This window comes from Prionailurus viverrinus, chromosome A2 (genome assembly GCF_022837055.1).
Source record: "Prionailurus viverrinus isolate Anna chromosome A2, UM_Priviv_1.0, whole genome shotgun sequence".
In the NCBI taxonomy this organism is placed as follows: Eukaryota; Metazoa; Chordata; class Mammalia; order Carnivora; family Felidae; genus Prionailurus; species Prionailurus viverrinus.
The window spans coordinates 5,799,799-5,821,195 of NC_062562.1; the positions used below are offsets into that span (position 1 = coordinate 5,799,799).

The 21,397-nt window shown below is 40.7% G+C and overlaps 2 protein-coding genes across 2 annotated transcripts; one reads left to right on the forward strand and one right to left on the reverse strand.

The window, feature by feature from the left end:
* The first annotated feature begins 3,786 nt into the window (after positions 1-3,786).
* Positions 3,787-4,749, forward strand: LOC125150060 (olfactory receptor 7G2-like). Its single transcript, XM_047829381.1, has one exon. The coding sequence runs from the start codon at positions 3,811-3,813 to the stop codon at positions 4,747-4,749; it is 939 nt and encodes a 312-aa protein (XP_047685337.1). The 5' UTR covers positions 3,787-3,810.
* Positions 4,750-12,741: 7,992 nt separating this feature from the next.
* Positions 12,742-13,753, reverse strand: LOC125150047 (olfactory receptor 7G1-like). The gene has a single exon (XM_047829366.1). It carries the CDS (start codon positions 13,678-13,680, stop codon positions 12,742-12,744), a length of 939 nt encoding a protein of 312 aa, XP_047685322.1. The 5' UTR covers positions 13,681-13,753.
* Positions 13,754-21,397: the final 7,644 nt, after the last annotated feature.

Genomic DNA, 21,397 nt, shown 5'->3' on the forward strand with positions numbered 1-21,397 from the left:
ATGGAGAAATAAATAGTAATAAATATACCAACATAATCAGAAAATAAATTCCATAAGAATGCTCATTTTACATGGTATGGGCTGTATGGTTCCATTTATATGAAGCTTTAAAATGCAAGAGAATAGGGGCGCCTGGGTGGCGCAGTCGGTTAAGCGTCCAACTTCAGCCAGGTCACGATCTCGCGGTCCGTGAGTTCGAGCCCCGCGTCAGGCTCTGGGCTGATGGCTCGGAGCCTGGAGCCTGTTTCCGATTCTGTGACTCCCTCTCTCTCTGCCCCTCCCCCGTTCATGCTCTGTCTCTCTCTGTCCCAAAAATAAATAAACGTTGAAAAAAAAATTAAAATAAAATAAAATAAAATAAAATGCAAGAGAATGTAATTTTCATAAAATGATAATACCAATCATAGTAAAAATCACAGGGGAATAATGTATATAAAGTGAGTGTAGTGGTTCCCCTGGGGAAGGAAAAGAATCAAGATTTGATGGTGCAGATTTATTATGTGGGGGTTTCACCTATATCTATATTATGTTACAATAAAAACACCTAGAATGAGGACAGTAAAGTGTCTAAATTTAATGATGTCAACCAGTGGGAAACCTGGACCTTTGTTGTTATCTCTGCTATTTTTTGCTTGGGTTTATTTTTATTATGGATTACTACCTGAGAGATTTCAATATATATTTCATGTTTTCTCATGCTATAGACTTTCTGTCATATAAATTTTTATAGTTTTTTTTTTACATTTCTTGCTTTTACTTTATTATTATTTTTTAAATTTACATCCAAATTAGTTAGCATATAGTGCAACAATGATTTCAGGAGCAGATTCCTTAATGCCCCTTACCCATTTAGCCCATCCCCCCTCCCACAACTCCTCCAGTAACCCTCAGTTTGTTCTCCATATTTATGAGCTCTTCTGTTTTGTCCTCCTCCCTGCTTTTATATTATTTTTGTTTCCCTTCCCTTATGTTCATCTATTTTGTCTCTTAAAGTCCTCATATGAGTGAAATCATATGATTTTTGTCTTTCTCTGACTAATTTCACTTAGCATAATATATAGGTTTTTATTTTTTCTCAACTTATAAATATGATTCATTTTACTATTTAATTCATTTTAATTGCTATATATTTCATCATCTGTCCATGCCAAATGAATATTGATATCATTCGTGTTCATTTCATACCTTTTCCACACAATGAAGGTTCCCAGCTAGAGGTTCAGCTCATAAATGCTTCCCTGAAATTTGCAGTTATCATGCTAGGGATGTACTCTTTTTTTATTGTCTTTCCTCTGTTGCCCACCCCACTGCTTCCTTCTGAGAACCGAAATATTCCAGGTGCCATTGTTCATGGACCAAACACCACACACACAATAGGAAATGTTATTAGAAGGGTCCCATATACTCAGTGCTGTGCTGGCTGCTTGTTTTCTATGCATTGCTCATCACTGCAGCATCCCCATAAGACTTTGACAATTTCCACTCTACATCAGGGACACCAAGGCATCTCATACCGTTGAACAATTTTCCCTATTCACAAAGCAAGGGGTGGTTTGGATTAAATTCAGAATGTTTGAGTCTAAGTAACACACCAAATGATAAAGGCTGTCATGACCACTTCTGTCTCCCCCAGGCAAAGGAGAACAACTGCTTTACAGAAATATTTCTGTTAGGGCACTTGATTATCTTATAAGTATCTTATAAATCTGTACTCTCTTGAAAGTCTTTGTCTTCCAAGAGTCAATAACTGCTGTGATTTCCCTCTATTTCCTTAAGAGTCTATGCATTTGATTTTTTCTCTCATTTAGCTGTTCTTTAAAAATGATACCCTACCTATCACCTTGGTCGGAAAAGTCCCCTTAGGATGGAGAACATCATTGACATAGTTGTCCAGTTTCTCTTAGAATGAATCACTAACGCAGGTGACTAACATGTCCATGGAGGAGTCCTATGAGTTTCAGGTTTATAAGCAACATTTTAAAATCTATGCTTAGGTGCAGAGGATATACTTGAATGGATGGCATGATCTACTGTACTTTTTCACACTGCTACTCTATTTCATGGGTACAGGTGGACATGCCTTGTAGCTAAGGGAAAAGATTTGAGGCATTTTTCAGGATGAAAATATTAAAACTTTAAAAGGAAATTATGAAACATGAGAGATGGTTTAAGAACGCTAATGCTGTATCATCCAGAGGCATTAACAATGATTGGTCAAGACACTCAACTCATCTCATATGAGGAAGTTAAGAAACAAAACAAATGAGCATAGGGCAAAAAAGAGAGATATGGGCTAACCAAGAATCAGACTCTTAACTATGGAGAACAAACTAATGGTTACCAGAGGGGAGGAGGTGGGGGGATGGGTCAAATAGGTTATGGAGATCAAGGAAGGCACTTGTGTTGAGCACCTGGTATTATGAGGAGATGTTGAATCACTGTATCGTGCACCTGAAACTAATAGTGCACTGTATTTAAAATGCAATAAAATATTGCTGATTCAAATAAAAGATTTGCTGATTCAAAAGGGCACATGCACCCCAATGTTTATAGCAGCACTATTAACAATAGCCAAAGTATAGAAAGACTCCACATGTTCAAGAATAATGAATAATTAAAGAAGATGTGGTGTATACACACACACACACACACACACACACACACACCACACACACACACACACAATGGAATATTACTTGGCAATCAAAAAAATGAAATCTTGCGATTTGCGACAACATGGATGGAACTAGAGTGTATTATGCTAAGTGAAATAAGTCAGTCAGAGAAAGAAAAATATCATGATTTCACTCATATGTGGAATTTGAGAAACACAACAGATAGAAGGGAAGGGAATGAAAAATAAGACAAAAACAGAGAGGGAGGCAAACCATAAGAAACTCTTAAATATAAAGAACAAATTGAGGGTGCTGGAGGAGAGATGGGTGGGGAGATTGAGCTAAGTGGATGATGGGCATTAAGGAGGGCACTTGTTGGGATGAGCACTGGGTGTTATATGTGATTAATCACTGAATTCTACTTCTGAAACCATTATTATACTGTATGTTAACTAACTTGGATTTAAATTTTTAAAAACTGCACTGTATTTAACTAACTGGAGTTTAAATAAATTAAAAAAAAAAAAAGACCATCAAATCAGCAGTCAGACAACCTGAACTCAGATCTAGTCTTTTCCACACACTGTGTACTTCACATCCATGATATAATCTCGTCTCACCTGAGTGTCCCCAGGGGAGAATGGAGCAATAATATGATTTAAGTCATCAGTAATTTGACAAACCTTCAGATGATTCTGAGCATGTCAAAGTTTGGGAAGCATACTCTGCAGGAGAGATTGGATAACTTTATTCTCATCTATTTGTTCAAAGGCAAGAAATACTTCTGAAGGAAGCACCATTCTTATTCATTTTAGACTCAGCACTTAGCACAGTGTGTGAAACAGAGCTGGTGATATAAGGGCCAATAGCTGGAAAAGAGGGAAGAAGATGATAGAGGGAAAAATTAGCAGAGGGAAAGATTGAAATGTTCACATTGATTCTAAATAGGTTTTTTTCATTTTCATTTTTTAGAAGGCACTGGCTCTCAAACTTTGGCATATGTCAAATTCATCCAGAGAGCTTGCCAAAACATCAGTCGCTGGTCCTCACCTCAGAGTTTATCACTAGCATGTCTGGAGTGATACCAGCATTTGTATTTCTAACAAGGTCCCCATTGATGCTGCTGCCACTCAGTCGGGGACCACTCATCTTATTTTATTTTCACTCCATCTTTTCCATCAGATTCATTAACAACATGGAACCCAGAAACAAAACAGGAGTTTCCGAATTCCTTCTCTTGGGATTGACAGAGGATCCAGAACTGCAGCCCCTAGTCTTTAGTCTGTTTCTGTCCATGTACCTGGTCACCATCCTGGGAAACCTGCTCATCATCCTGGCCATCAGCTCAGACTCCCACCTCCACACACCCATGTACTTCTTTCTCTCCAACCTGTCCTTTACTGACATCTGTTTAAGTACAGCCACGATCCCAAAGATGCTGGTGAACATCCAGGCACAGAATCAGAGCATCACTTATGCAGGCTGCCTCACACAGATCTGCTTTGTCTTGTTTTTTGTTGGTTTGGAAAATTTTCTTCTTGCAGCAATGGCCTATGACCGCTATGTAGCCATCTGCCATCCCCTGAGGTACACCGTTATCATGAACCTCCGACTCTGTGGTCTGCTGATGGTGCTCTCACTGTTCATTAGTAGTGCCAATGCCCTGCTCCATAGTCTGATGGTGCTACGGTTTTCCTTCTGCAAGGACTTGGACATCCCACAATTCTTCTGTGAGCTTGGTCAGGTGGTCAAGCTTGCTTGTTCTGACACCCTCATCAATAATATCCTGGTATATTTTATGGCTAGCTTACTTGGGGGTGTTCCTTTCTCTGGAATCATTTTCTCTTATACTCAAATTTTCTCCTCTGTTTTGAGAATGCCATCAGCGGGCAGGAAGTATAAAGCTTTTTCCACCTGTGGGTCTCACCTGTCAGTTGTGTTCTTGTTCTATGGGACAAGTATTGGAGTGTACATTAATTCTGCAGTTACTGACTCTTCCAGGAAGACTAACATGGCTTCAGTGATGTACATTGTCATTCCTCAAATGATGAACCCCTTTATCTACAGTCTGAGGAACAGTGACATGCAGGGTGTCTTGAAGAAACTTGTCAGTAGGATACCTTCTCTTCTGTGATTGTGCCATCCACTTTGGGCTGGGTGTTTAGAATAAATCAAAGTTAGAGGAGTCATATGAGGACTCGGATGCTAGAGTCTTCTTTCATCAAATGCCTCTAACATGACTAGATAACATAACAGCCAAGTACATTTTGACTTGGGATTGAAACCTGACTTTTACGTTTATTTAGCTTTGTTATGTTTGACCAATTATTGCAATTCCTCAATTTTTTTCTCAGTTCCATAGAAGCAGAACCTGAGGCAGAAGTTAAAGTGTTATAATGTTTATATGGATGATTCTCAGAAAAAGGAAAGCTGTAGAATATGGATAGCTGAGAGACGGGATAGAAGTGCAGCTGTGATCGGATCCAGACACTGGCTTCCATCTATCCCACAATAGAACGTGTCAGTGGAAACCCAAAGTCAGGCTTACAGTGAGGCAAGGGAGTTCACCTTTTACACCCCAATTTAGTAATCATAGAGACCATTCGCTGGTAAACTGTATTCTTTTGAGGCAATCTTAGCATTCACTATACACAGTTTTATTATCTATAAAATTGGTATGATGATATCATCTCAGCCTGAAATAATTATGAGCTATTTGTACTTCATCAGTGAGGAAGTCTTCGGTTCTAATAAGAAAAAATTCCTATCTCTAATATGGTCAAACGATAAATAGTTGTTTGTCATTACTAGGACTTTAGAGATAGGGAATGCACAGGAACAGGGGAGTAGGCCTCACTCTGTTTCTCAATTTGGTGGCTTTGTCCTAGGACTGGTTCTCTTCAAGTCACAAGATAGTGGCAGCAAATATGGATGCCATACTTGTAACTGATTTCCAGAGACAGAAAATTGTCCTTCCCAGGGTCAGATGATAATAGGCCTTTTGATGGAGTCAACCAAAAGACATCTGGTGGAGGTTAAATGGTGGCCCTCAGTCCAATATGGCTAATATCCCAATCCCCTTAATTTGTGATTAGTAACTCATATATAATGGGGGCGCCTGGGTGGCTCAGTTGGTTAAGTGTCCAACTTCGGCTCAGGTCATGATCTCACAGTTCATGGGTTCAAACCCCATGTTGGGCTCTGTGCTGACAGCTCAGAGCCTGGAGCCTGCTTCAGATTCTGGGTCTTCCTCTCTCTCTGCCCCTCCCCTGCTCACGCTCTGTCTGTCTGTCTGTCTGTCTGTCTGTCTCTCTCTCTCTCAAAAATAAATAAACATTGGGGCGCCTGGGTGGCTCAGTCGGTTAAGCGTCCGACTTCAGCTCAGGTCACGATCTCGCGGTCCGTGAGTTCGAGCCCCGCGTCGGGCTCTGGGCTGATGGCTCAGAGCCTGGAGCCTGCTTCCGATTCTGTGTCTCCCTCTCTCTCTGCCCCTCCCCGTTCATGCTCTGTCTCTCTCTGTCTCAAAAATAAATAAACATTAAAAAATAAATAAATAAATAAATAAACATTAAAAAAAAAAAGTAAAGTAACTTGTATATAATGAAAGGATGAACGTACTTATTTGGAAAAAGGGCCTTTGCAAGAGATGTACTTATACTGCATTAAATGGGTGGGTCCTAACCATAAATGATACGTTTCCTTATAAAATAGATAGGAATGAAGGAGACACAGAAAGGAAGAAGCAATGTGACCGTGGAGACAGATATTACATTGATGCAGCCAGTATTTTTTTAATTTATTTCTTTTGAGAGAGAGAGAGAAAGCACACAAGAGTGTGACCAGGGGAGGGACAGAAGAGGACTTGACAGGGGGCTCAAAACTATAAACCGTGAGATCATGACGTGAGCTGAAACCAAGACTTGGACGCTCAACCGACTGAGCCACCCAGGCACCCCTCATGCAGCCAGTATTTGATTTCCAGTATTTGATCATTCTTGTCCCACAAAAATGTCATTTTTATAGGACCCTAGTGTGTCTTTGTCACTCCTTAACATTGCCCAATTCTATGAATTAAATAAATTTGACCTTATATTGACTTTATTAGAAGTTTAAACTTAATGAATTCTCACCAACATCAGCAATATGGCAGAATACGAGGTTCCTACACTGACCATACTGGTACACACAGATTAATTTCCTTTGAGAGAAACTCAGAAACTGGCTGGGTGGCTCGTACATATCAGGGGACTGAGAAAGGACCTATATAGAAACAGGTAAGAAAAGTTGAGGTATGCTCACACCATCGACCCCACCCCCTGGGACAGCACCTCACAACCAGAAGAGAATCCCAGACTCAGCTTATCCCTGAGGAGTGAAGGGTTAGGACCACACACATAGGGCACCAACTTTTATGGTAAAAATTAGGGACTGGCTCCCAAATCATCTAGCTCTGAGAGCAATGTGGCTTGGCATTACAAGTCCCCAGATACCACAGGAAACCAATGGGCAGTTTTTACACAGGTACATGAGTATTTCTTGTGGTTATACCCCTGGGCTCAGCAAAGAGGGAGGATGCAAAAACACAAGGCTCCCACTTTTCTCCTGTAATGTGTTTGACTGCATGCTTCCCCAACTGTTGCCCAAGTTACGGGCTCTAATAAGCCTGTATCTGTAACCTGATTGGGCTCCTCTGGAAGCCTGAAATGGTTTCTGTACACTTCTTTTTTTTTTTAATGTTTTATTTATTTTTGAGAGAGAGAGACAGAGCACAGGTGGGGGAGGGACAGAGAGAGAGGAAGACACAGAATCCAAAGCAGGCTCCAGGTTCTGAGCTGTCAGCACAGAGGCCAACACAGAGCTCAGACTCATGAACTGTGAGATCATGACCTGAGTTGAAGTCAGACACTGAGCCGACTGAGCCACCCAGGTGCCCTGGGTTCTGTACAATTCTGATGGAGGCATCAGATGTCCTGATTTCAACCTATTCTACAAACTTACAGTGATCAAAGCTGTGTGATACTCACATTAAATCAGACACATAGACCAATGGAACAGAACTGAGAGCCCAGAATAAACCCTCACATATACAATCAACTTGTATTTGACAAAGGAGTCAAGGATACTCAAAAGAGAAAGGATAATCTCTTTAGTAAGCAGTGTTGGAAAAACTATATATCCTCATGCATAAGAATGAGATTGAACCCCTATCTTACATCACTCACAAAAATTAACTCAAATGGATTAATGACTTAAACATAAGTCCTTAAAACCATACAACTCCTAGAAGAAAACACAGGGGAAAATCTCCTTGACATTAGTCTGGGCAACAGTAATGACACCAAAAACATAAGCAACAATTGCAAAAATAAATATGTGTCTACATCAAACTAAAAAGCATCTGCACAGCAAAATGAAAGGCCTACCTATGGAATGAAATACTTATAAATCATCTATCTGATGAGGTTAATAGCCAAAATATATTTTAAAAAACATATAACTCAATAGAAAAAAATAAACACTGTGATTTAAAAATGGGCAGATTGGGGCACCTGGGTGGCTCAGCCGGTTAAAGCCTCTGACTTTAGCTCAGGTCACGATCTCACTGTCCGTGAGTTCGAGCCCGGCGTCGGGCTCTGGGCTGATGGCTCAGAGCCTGGAGCCTGCTTCCGATTCTGTGTCTCCCTCTCTCTCTGCCCCTCCCCTGTTCATGCTCTGTCTGTCTCAAAAATAAATAAACGTTAAAAAAAATGTTTTTTAATTAAAAAAATTAAAAAAATTAAAAAAATAAAAATGGGCAGAGAAGGGGCGCCTGCATGGCTCAGTCGGTTGAGCATCCGACTCTTGATTTCGGTTCAGGTCATGATCTCACCGTTCATGGCATCAAGCCCTGAGTTGGGCTCTGCACTGACAGTGTGGAGCCTCCTTGGGATATTCTCTCTCTCTCTCTCTCTCTCTCTCTCTCTCTCTTTCTCCCTCTCTCTCTCTCTCCCTCCCTCTCCCTCTCCCTCTGCCCCTTCCTTGCTTGTTCTCTCTCTCTCTTTCTCAAAAAAAAACATTTATATAAAAATAAAAATTTAGCAGAGGAACTAAATAGATATTTTCTAAGGAAGACATAAAGTTCTAGCAAATTTTTGGTGGAGTGTTTTAGGTTTTCTATGTATAGTATCACATCATCTGCAAATAGTGAGAGTTTACTTCTTCCTTGCTGATTTGGATGCTCTTGGCTTCGTTTTCTTGTCTGATTGCGGAGGCCAGGACTTTCAGTACTGTTAAATAACAGTGGTGACAGTGGAAATTCCTGTCTTGTTCCTGACCATAGAGGACAAGCTCTCAGTTTTTCCCCACTTAGGATATTACCTGTAGGTTTTTACATACAAATGCCCAACATGTTCATGAAAAGATGCTCAGCATCACCAGTCATCACAAAATGCAAATCAAAACCACAATAAGGTATCACTTCACACCTGTTAGAATGGCTATCACCAAAAAGACAAGAGATAACAAGTGTTGGCAAGGATATGGAGAAAAGGGAAGTCAGGCCCACTATTGGTGGGAATGTAAATTGGTGTAGTCATTATGGGAAACAGTATGATGTTCCTCAAAAATATAAAAATAGAACTACCATATGATCCATCAACCCCACTTCTGGGAATATGTCTGAAGAAGATGAAATCACTGTCTCGAAGAGATATGTGCACTCTCATGTTCATTGCAGCATTGTTTACAAATAGCCAAGACATGGAAACAACCTAAGTGTCCAACAGCATTAGATGGATAAAGAAATGTGATTGGCATATGAATGTATACACACACGGGTGTGCATACAAACTATGGAATATTATTCATCCATAAAAAAGAGGGAAATCCTGCCATTCAAGACATATGGATGGACCTAGAGGGCATTATGTGCAGTGAAATAAGTAAAACAGACAAAGGCAATACCATATGATCTCACTTATATGTTGAGTTCAAAATGAAACGAAACAAAACAAAAACCTGAGCCTCAAAATACAGATTGGTAGTCGCCAGAGGGAGGGGCGGGTGGGGGGTGGGGTAGGTGAAATGGGTGCAGGTGGTCAAAAGGTACAAAATTCCAATTATACATCATGGGGATGTAATGCAATAAATCGTAGTGCATATTTTAAAGTTGCTAAGAGAGGAAATCTTAAAATTTTCATCACAAGAAAGAATATTTGTAACTATTTATCATGACCACTACTAACTAATTGTGGTGATCATTTCAAAATATATATACAAATATTGAATCACTGTGTTGTACACCTGAAACTAATATAATGTTTTGTGCCAATTGTACCTCAATCAAAAAATTAAAGATCGAGGTGACTGGGTGTTTCCATCAGTTGAGTGTCCAACTCTTGATTTCAGCTCAGGTCATGACCCCAGGGCAGTGGGACCAAGCCCCATGTTAGGCTCCACACTGAGCCTGGAGCCTGCTTAGGATTCTTTCTCTCCTCTGCCCCTCCCCAGCTCGCACTCTCTCTTTTTCTGTCAAAAAATAAAAATAAATTTAACAAAAAAAATAAAGAAAAACCATAAATATCCAGCCAGGGGGGAAAAAAAAGTAAAATAAAATAAAATGGTTTAAAGCTGAAAAAAAAGAACTTTTGCAAAAAAGAAAAGCCATAAACAGATTTTTAAAATTTTTTTTTAATGTTCACTTATTATTGAAAGAGAGAGAGCGTAAGCAGGGTAGGAGCAAAGGGTGAGGGAGGCACAGAATCTGAAGTAGGCTCCAGGCTCTGAGCTGTCAGCACAGAGCCCGACGTGGGGCTCAAACTCACAAACCGCGAGATCATGACCTGAGCTGCAGTTGGACGCCCCACCAACTGAGCCACCCAGATGCCCCCATAAACAGATATTTAACATAGAGTAAAAATAAATGGTTCATAAATATATGAAATAATATTCAACCTCATTGATAGGGGAAATGCCAAATAATAAAAGAATTTTATGCCTGCTAGATTATCAGTATAAATGAAAACGTGCAGGTGATGATATGCATCACCAGGAAATTTTGGTGAGCTTGTTAAGTGATTCAATCACTTAGGGAAAGTCTTTAGAAATATCCAGGGGTGCCTGGGTGGTGTGGTTGGTTAAAAATCTGACTCTTGATTTCAGCTCAGGTCATGATCTCATGGTTCATGGGATCAAGCCCTGTGTTGGGCTCTGCACTGACCATATGGAGCCTGCTTGGGATTCTCTCTCTCTCCCTCTCTCTCTGCCCTCCCCCCCCCCCCAATAAGTAAACTTAAAAAAAAGAAATATCTAAAGGAGAAGAAGTATATTCATATACATAATTATTCCAAATATAAAACATTCTTTTCTCCTCCATTAAATGTTTATGATAATATTCAGGGGCACCTGTGTGGTTTAATCAGTTAAACATCTGACTTCAGCTCAAGTCAGGTCATGATCTCATGGTTTGTGAGTTCCAGCCTGTGTTGGGCTCTGTGCTGACAGGTCAGAGCCTGGAGCCTGCTTTGGATTCTGTGTCTCCCTTCCTTGGCCTCTCCCCTGCTCATGCTATGTCTCTCTGTCTCTGTCCCTCAAAAATAAACATTTAAAATTTAAAAAAAAAGTTTATGATAATACTCAAACTGATTTGAAAAGCAATTTTCTTTATAGATGAAGACAATACCAACCAAAACATCTTTCAACCTCACAAGAATACCTATCTTGTCACAGACACTTAATAACAGAGATGAAAATAAATTACTGCTAAAATCACTTTGAAAACACAAAGATAGAAAAGGAATCAAGACACAAAATGCATACATTACAATTTAACTTTTAACTTGTTCAAAAAGAAGAAAATTGACAAAATGGATAGGGATACATATGGGTGATAATAACATTGAATCCCATTGCCCATTTTACAGGGCAAATATGACCAAATACTGACAACTTCATAGGATTCAACCTCATAGAAGAACATCAAACAAAACAATAAATACAAAATGTAATACAGTGCTTGTCACTGGGGAGAGAGAGGGTAATGTGGCTGGGACACCATCAAGTGGATTCTTTGTGGCACTATTTCTTCACCTGGGTGAGAGGTATATGTCTTTCACTAGGCTACTATTTTTTTTTAATTATAGGTACATTTTATATACTATTTTGTATATATTTTAACAAGAAAACTTTAGGAAACATGCTCATATTCCAGATTTTAAATGCATTCTTCCATAGATCCCTTCAATCTGTTACAACCATCTGGACCACAAGGGGAGCCAGACCTAAGAGGAAGCCACCATGTGGAGCAATGAATGAAGACTTATTGTCCAGTTCCTGCATGTTCCTACTTCTGAAGTCCTTACAACGAAACATCTCTTTTGTACAGCTTTATGGAGATATAATTAACAAAACTGGGTAAATTTAAGATGTACAAGGTGGTGACTTGATATACCTATACACTGAGTCCTCATTACCACAAGACAGTTAATTAACATATCCTTCACCTCAAAAAACTTCATGTTTTGAGCATATTAGAATCAGGGGATCTTTTTCTTATTACAATCAAAGACTTCCTCACTAATAAAGTTTAATTATCCCCTATCATGTCAAACCACTAAGATAACCTAATAATGCCAATGTATATTTAATGGAACTGAGCGTAGTGGATGCTGATGTTGACCTCCACAGATACAGTTTCCAGTGACTGGACTGGGTGATCACTGAACTGGGGTAAAAATCTCCACATGTGGCCTCCAAGGAGTTCCAACACTGAAGTTCAATTCTCACAGTATGATTCTGGAATCGGGTAGAATCACCACATCCTCATTTAGATTCTTGCCCTGCCTTATCCACCTTATTCCACTTCTCTTCTGAAAACAAACCTCACAAAATCACTACCACAAGAACCCCTGACTCAGGTTCTTCTTTTGGGGAATCTAACTCAGAAACTGAGATTAGAGATTTGAAATCACTTGCCAAACACAACAGAGCTGGATAAAGTGCAAATTCATTCTCCTAATGCACATGGCCATTATGATACCTTGTATTTCTAGAAGAAGTTGATGATGCAAAATTCAGACATTCTGTCTCACCCTATATTTTGGTCGCTTTGGCTCATTCCAGAAATCCCAGTCCAATGCCAATGACATGGTCACAGAGGAGAAGGTGTCCTACTTATGAGTTTTCTCAAGGCTCCCTTCATGTCCCTGTTCCTCAGGCTGTAGATGAAAGGGTTCATCATTTGAGGGACAACAGTGTACATCATTGAAAGCACTGCAGTGTTTCTGGAAGAGTTAGTAAAAGCAGAACTAATGTACACCCCCAAACCTGTCCCATAGAACAAAGACACAACTGACAGGTGAGACCCACACGTAGAAAACGCTTTATACTTTCTGCCCACGGATGGCATCCTCAAAACAGAGGACACTATCTGAGTGTAAGAGAAAATGATTCCACACACAGGGATACCACCGAATAGGCTAGTTGCAAAATATATCAGGATGTTATTGACGAGGGTGTCAGAACAGGCGAGCTTGATGACCTGAACAACTTCACAGAAGAAGAGAGGGATTTCGACGTCTCTGCAGAAGGTCAGCTGCAACACCATCAGACTGTGCATCAGGGCATCCACAGTGCTAATGCACAAGGAGACTAGAATCAGCAGGCCACAGAAGTGGGAGTTCATGATGACTGTGTACCTCAGTGGGTGACAAATGGCCACATAGCGGTCATAGGCCATTGCCGCAAGAAGAAAACTTTCCAAACCACCAAAAGCCAGGACAAAGTAGATCTGGGTGAGGCAGCCTGCATAAGTGATGCTCTGACTCTGGGCCTGGATGTTCACCAGCATCTTTGGGATCGTGGTTGTGCTTAAGCAGATGTCAGTAAAGGACAGGTTGGAGAGGAAGAAGTACATGGGGGTGTGGAGGTGGGAGTCCGAGCTGACGGCCAGGACGATGAGCAGGTTTCCCAGGATGGTGACCAGGTATATGGACAGAAACAGAATAAAGAGAAAGGGCTTCAGTTCTGGATCCTCTGTCACTTGCATAAGAAGGAATTCGGAAACTGCTGTTTTGTTGCTGGGTCCCATGTTGTCGATGAATCTGATGGAGAAGGTGGAGTGACAACACAATCACATGTGTGTTTTCTAGACCAGCAGGAGGAGCATCACCAGTGACAGACACTGTCTTAGGATGGGACAGAGACTAACAGAGAGGATTAAGAAGAAGGTGCCGTCTGTATGCATGTGATTCTGTTCCTTTAACAGAACCTGAAGCTGATACACCAGAGTGTCATCCATTGTTAATTCCCACAAGGATCAAGAGGAGGCCAATTCAACTATTGCACTAAATATACCATTTTGATTATTTGAAACATTTGGTAATTTTCTAAAGAGAAACAGACTGGGGTCGCAGTTAAAGACTGTCTGGATCCCCAGAGACCTCAGAGGCGGGCAACTGAGATAACGTAATTTTGTCAAGAACCAGGAATGGGAAGATAAAGTGACCTTTACCAAACTTCCTGCCTCCCACCACCGCCAATTGCAAATACTTTTATAACAGCCATCCTGTTAGAGAAAAAAGCATATTTCTACTCAGTACGAAAATGTTCCTGGCCGTAGTAAACATTCATATGATACTAGTAAATCGGCGGTCCTCGAGTATTGGTGCAAAGCACAAGGAAGATGACAGACAGGAAAATCATGGGTGGCTTTGATGCATGTGTTCTCCACAGCTTCCTCCAGATGAAACTATAGTAAAACACCTGCCCTCATTTCTAAACATTGATGAAGGGTCATTAGATTACCTGGTGGGTATTGTACTGGAATGATATGACATCTCCTCTGAATGTGCCATATGGAAGGTATACTCAGGAAGGGCAGAGGGACTGAGTGACCCTCAGGCTCCAGAGAAACAAGGATCATCTAGGAGATAAGGCTCAGATGTGCTACTTCTTTTCTGAAGAACTGTTGAAGCAGGTGGTCCCAGGGTGATTGCAGTCTCTGTATCCCTAGAGATGCAATTTCCAAAGCTTCTCATTAGCCAAGTAATTTTGCTGCCACTGTGATCCAGGGCAGTACAAATCCTTCAAGACCAAGACTCCAGAAATAGGAATCCAGGATGACTGCCTTTTTATTTTTTTTTTTGAATCTGAGGCTGGATATATACCATTCACTATACAATATATAAACATAAATGGGGGAAAAAATCCTAAAATATATATCGAACCACAAAAGACCCCAAATAATCAAAGCAATCTTGAGCAAGAAAAGCAAAGCTGAAGCCATTACACTTCCTTATATCAAGCTATATTTCAAAGCTATAATAATCAAAACAGAATACTGGCATAAAAACAGAATACTTGGCAAAAAAATACTGGCCAATGGAACAGAACAGAGAGCCCATAAATAAACTCACACATATAGAGTCAGCTAATATTTGACAAGGGTTCCAAGAATATTCAATAGGGAAAGGGTAGTCTCTTCAAGAAATGGTGTTAAGAATACTGGATATCCAGGGGCGCCTGGGTGGCGCAGTCGGTTAAGCGTCCGACTTCAGCTCAGGTCACGATCTCGCAGTCCGTGAGTTCGAGCCCCGCGTCGGGCTCTGGGCTGATGGCTCAGAGCCTGGAGCCTGCTTCCGATTCTGTGTCTCCCTCTCTCTCTGCCCCTCCCCCGTTCATGCTCTGTCTCTCTCTGTCTCAAAAATAAATTTAAAAAAAAATGAAAAAAAAAAAAGAATACTGGATATCTAAATGCACAGGAATGAAATTGGGTGCATATCTTAACCCTACCAAAAAAATCCCATTTAAAAGTGATCAAAAGACCTAAAAAGACATTTCTGCCCCAAAGACATACAAATGGCCAACAAGTATAAGAAAAGGTTCTCAAAATCACTCATCATTAGAGAAATGCAAACCAAAACTACAATGTGAAATCACCTTACACATGATAGGATAGCTACAGAAAGAAAGGAAGGAAGGAAGGAAGGAAGGAAGGAAGGAAGGAAGGAAGAGCAAGGAAGGAAGGAAAGAAGGGAGGGAGGAAGGAAGGAGACTTTGGGGAAATGATGGGTATGTTTATGGTCTTGATGGTGGTGATGGTTTCATGAGTGTACACTTATCCCAAACTCATTGAGTTGTATATGTTAGTATGTATAGCTTTTTTACATGTCAATCATCTCTAAAATAAAGCGCTTTTAGAAATTAATTAGTCGATTATGTCATGGTTACACTATAAAAAACCCATCCATGCAAGTTCAATCCTCCTTCTTTTTTTCTTTAAGATTTTATTTTTAAGTAATCTCTACAACCCAACGTGGGGCTTGAACTCACAACCTCAAGAGTCACATCCTCTACCAACTGAGCCAGCCAGGCACTCCTCCTTTTTCTTTCTGATTGAGCCCCACTAAAGCTCGGGTCAGGCAGCTTTGGGCAGAGCCTCCTGAATGTATTCAGAAGATATGCACCAGCATCAACTCTAGGACACTCCCATTTCCTGGATTAAGATGAGATATTTTTACGATATTGATGGTAGACTCTTCCAAACAGGGAAGACTTAACTGGCTCAGTCCTGGGTGCATCCATATATTGTCTATAATTCTTATGAGGCAATGATTTAGAAAAATTCTCTAATGATGCTTTCAGGGTAAATAACTCATCAGGGGTTGCCTGGATGGCTCAATTGGTAGAGCATCCAACTCTTGATTTCTAGGTTGTGAGTTCCAGCCCCATACTGGGTGTGCAGATTACTTTTTAAAAAAGGTTCATCAGGGGTGCATGGGTGGCTCAGTCAGTGAAGCAACTGACTCTTGGTTTCAGCTCAAGTCAGAATCTCAGGGCTTCGTGGGTTCAAGCCCCACATGGGGCTCTGTGCTGACAGTGCAGAGCCTGCTTTGGATTCTCTCTCTCCCTCTTTCCCTGCCCCTCCCCCACTCAGACTGTCTCTCTCAAAATAAATAAACTGAAAAAACCTTTTTTAATATTTTTATTTATTTTTAAGAGAGACAGACAGAAAGAGTGGGGGAGGGGCAGGCAGAAGGGGAGACACAGAATCTGAAGCAGGCTCCAGGCTCTGAACTGTCAGCACAGAGCCAGACGTGGGGCTTGAACTTGTGAACCACTGTAGTTTATAGGATTTATCCTGGTCCATCTCCTGTGTCAGAATCCTCATAGACAGGCACCAGTGTCAAGACCAATGGTCATCCCTACAAAGGGATATAAAAAAAACAGACATGGAAGGAAAAACATATGCTGACCATCCACTTCAATTCTGTGTCTGAAATTAAGACACATTTTAGAGAATTCTAGAACTTTCCACAAAATTGTGCCAGGGAAATTTTCTCCTGAGGATAGAAAAAAGCCCCTAGGGTTCAGAGTAGAAAATGAGCAGATCTATTAGGTATTGTTGCAAAAGAACATATTCATGTCAGATGATGAATAATTAGTCACTTCACAGGTGAATATGATCAGGGCATCTTCAGCATATTCCCATTCACGGCCCCGAAGGACTAGTAGACAAACACCTCTCCCTAGGTGAAAACCGTAGACTAGGGAACTTCAGAGTACCTAGCTGCCAGGCCTAAGGAATGGCATTCAGCATTGCTTTCCCTTTGATACTAAAGGAGATCATTGGAAGCCCTGTTTTCAGGGAGAATGAAAACAGAATGAACTAGAGTGTTGTGCAAAAGTGATGGTCCCTGAGTAAAGGCTCACGTGTGCCACCTAGTGACCTGAGCAGAGTGGCCACAGGCAGACAATTTGCAGTCTCTGTGGCCCTTCAGGGTTCAATATCCAAAGTTCCTCCTTAATCAAATTCTTTTGCTATTCTGCTGATCCTAGGGTAGCAAAAATCCTTAAGGAACAAGGCTCAGAGAAGGAACAACTTACAACTGACTAATTCCCTCATCCCGGGAAGCTAAATGTTTGTGATTCTTGTCTGTCCACCTATTTCTTTTCACATCCATTTCAAGATTCTTTTATACATGGATGCAGTTCCCTTCTGTAATTGGATTCTAGCCTTGTTTTCTAAGGTACATTCAAAGGCACCCTTTATGGCAACAATCTAAGGAGGACAGACAGGATATTTAAACTCAAAAATATGGTTTATGGGGCGCCTGGGTAGCGCAGTCGGTTAAGCATCCGACTTCGGCCAGGTCACGATCTCGCGGTCCGGGAGTTCGAGCCCCGCGTCAGGCTCTGGGCTGATGGCTCAGAGCCTGGAGCCTGTTTCCGATTCTGTGTCTCCCTCTCTCTCTGCCCCTCCCCCATTCATGCCCTGTCTCTCTCTGTCCCAAAAATAAATAAACGTTGAAAAAAAATTTTTTTTAAATTAAAAAAATATATGGTTTATTATATGGAGATGAGTAGATAAGATGGATGGATGGATGGATGGATGGATGGATGGATGGGTAGATAGATAACCTATAAAATGCAAGAGATAATATGCATGATAATACAGCATATATACCCTAAAAAGCAAATTCTAAAGACTAACTACATGTATGGCTCATTGTAGTCTGTTTCTACATGTTATATTCAGTAGTTTCTAATGTATTCCCTATAATCAAAATGAACTATGCATGGAAAAGTAACCTCAGCAAAATGGCAGATTAGGCAGCCCAAAGGTCTTGTCCTCTCACAGAAACACTGGAAAAAAAAAAAAAAAAAAGCAGAATTGGCACAACTTTGACAAAGCTCTTGAAAATAGTCAAAATTTATAGCAACCAGGTCACCTGCATAGCCCAGTCAGTTAAATGTCCAACTCTTGATTTTGGCTCAGGTCATGATCCGACAGTCATGAGATGAAGCCCCACACTGGGCTCTGTGTTGGACATGATGCCTGCTTAAGATTTTCTCTCCCTCTCTCTGTCCATTCTCTGCTAGGACTCCCTCTAAAAAAAAAAAATTATGGCAACCAAGTGAGTGCTCAATGAAGAAAAAAGCAATTTCTAACTGGGAGAAAAGTGTTGTGTCATTTTTACCTGTCCTTGCCCCTCCCCTTCCCCGGCATGACAAGAGTCAGTTCAGAAAAGGTCCCAGCCTGTGTTCTCAGTATGAGACCTGGGTCCAGGTATTGTGAAGAGGCAGAGTAGACCTTTTTTCAAATCATTCGGTATGTCTGTTGTAACTGGTCTGGGAGCTACCTGAAGGACTGACACAAGGACTGACCTCAGGCTGGAAAAATAGTAGGCATGGTTCAAAAACACCACCAAACATATTGAGGAGGGCACCTTTTGGGATGAGCACTGGGTGTTGTATGGAAACCAATTTGACAATAAATTTCATACATTGAAAAAAATTAAAAAATAAAATAAAATTCTTTGAGCTTAAAAAAACAAAAACAAAAACAAAAACACAAAAAACACCACCAAACAAACTAGCAGCCTGTACACACCTATGGTAAAAGATTAAAGTCAAAACATAATGTAGTTCTGCTAAGCCCAAGAGCAAAACAGGAGAATTTTTCTTTAGGAAACTAGATGTTTAAAAGCAACAAAGTAGGGGCACCTGGATGGCTCAGTTGGATAAGCATCTGACTCTTGATTTCAGGTCATGATCTCATGGTTCGTGAGTTCAAACCCTGTGTCAGGCTCTGTGCTAACAGTGCAGGGCCTGCTTAGGCCCTCTCTCTCTGCCCCAACCCTGCTCGCACTCTCTCTCTCTCTCTCTCTCTCTCAAAAATAAATAAATAAACATTTTTTAAAAAAAATGCAACCAAGTATATGGAAGAATTTAGAAAGCCACGTGCATGTCATGGCAAGACATATACTCTGAAAGACCAGAAGATCCTAAACTTTCACATTGATCTCTACATTCAGTGCAAACCTGGTTAAGTGTTGAAAGAGTATTGCAGCACAGATCCAATCTACAAAGACCAAGAGAGCTGTTTGTTTGTATCACTCCTGGCATTTAAGGAAATCTGTCAAAACACTAGCTGAACAAAAGAAGGAATATAGATTTCAATGACCACATACAGTAAGAATTACACTCTTTGCAGGCCACCTGGTTGGCTCAATCGATTAAGCATCCATCTTTGGCTTAGGTCATGATCTCGTGGTTCACAAATTCCAGCCCCACATCAGTGTAGTGTGTTGACAGCTTGGAGGCTGGAGCTTGTTTCAGATTCTGTTTCCCGCTCTCTCAGCCCCTCCCCCACTCATGCGCACTCTCGCTCTCTCGCTCTCTGTCTGTCTCTGTCTCTCTCTCAAAAATAAATAAACTAAAAAAAAATATTTAGGGGCACCTGGGTAGCTCAGTCCATTAAGCATCTGACTTCAGCTCAGGTCATGATCTCACCATTCCTGAGTTCAAGCCCCACACCAGGCTCAGGCTCTGTACTGATAGCACAGAGCCTGGAGCCTGTTACAGATTCTGTGTCTCCCTCTCTTTCTCTGCCCCTCCCCCCCGCTTGTGCGTGTGCACTCTCTCTCTCTCTTTCTCTCTCTCTCTCTCCTCTCTCAAAAAGAAACATTAAATTTTTTTAATCTTTTAATTAAAAAAAATAAAATCTTTGCAAATACACTCTGGGAAAGTCCCTATAAAGACTACTGCCACTTTCAACAATTTTTTAAAGAGCATAGTAGGATTTCCTCATTTTTTTTTTTAATTTTTTTTTCAACGTTTATTTATTTTTGGGACAGAGAGAGACAGAGCATGAACGGGGGAGGGGCAGAGAGAGAGGGAGACACAGAATCGGAAACAGGCTCCAGGCTCTGAGCCATCAGCCCAGAGCCTGACGCGGGGCTCGAACCCACGGACCGAGAGATCGTGTGACCTGGCTGAAGTCGGACGCTTAACCGACTGCGCCACCCAGGCGCCCCATAGGATTTCCTCATTTTTATGGCTGAGTAATATTCCAGTGTGTGTGTGTGTGTGTGTGTGTGTGTGTGTGTGTGTGTGTGTGTGATATGTATCTTATAACTTCTTAATCCATTCATCCATTAATGGACACACATGGATGGACCTTGAAGGTATTAAGCTAAATGAAATAAGTCAGACAGAGAAAGCCAAATACGGTATGATCTTGCTTATATGTAGAATCTAAAAAATTAAACAAAACACCAAACTCATTGAAAAAGAAATCATATTTGTGGTCACCAGAGGTGAGAGGTGGGGGTGGAGGAAAATTGGAGCAAGGCAGTCAAAAAGTACAAACTTCTGGTTATAAGATAAATAAGTGTGAAAAATGTAATGCACAACATGATGACTATAGTTAACACTGCTATATGATATATAGGAAAGTTGTTAAGAGAGTAGATCCTTAGAAGTATCATCCCAAGGAGAAAATATTTTTCTTTCCTTTTTATTATGTCTGTATAAGATGATGGATGTTAACTAAAACTACTCTGCTAATCATTTCACAATATACATAAAGCACTCCATCCTGCTGTATACCTTAAACTTATACAGTGATGTATGTCAATTATTTCTCAATAAAACTGTGAAAAAGAGGAGATTCGGATAGCCGGAGCTATTATTATACTATTGACTCTGAAAAGCAAAAAGAAAAAAGAATGAAGAAAAGTGAGCAGATCCTAAGGGACCTATAGGACATCATCAAGTGAAAAAACATATGCATTATGGGAGTCCCAGAAGGAGAAGAGAAAGTGAAAAGACTATTTGAAGATAAAATGAATAAAAACTTCCCAAACATGATGAAATAAATGAACCCACAAATCTAGGAGACCCAGTGAGCTCCGAGGAGGATCATTCAAAGATACTAACACCAAGACTCATTATCATCAAACTGACAAAACCAAAGGGAAAAAGAGAATCTTGAAAGGAGCTCATCACGTACAAGAACTTAC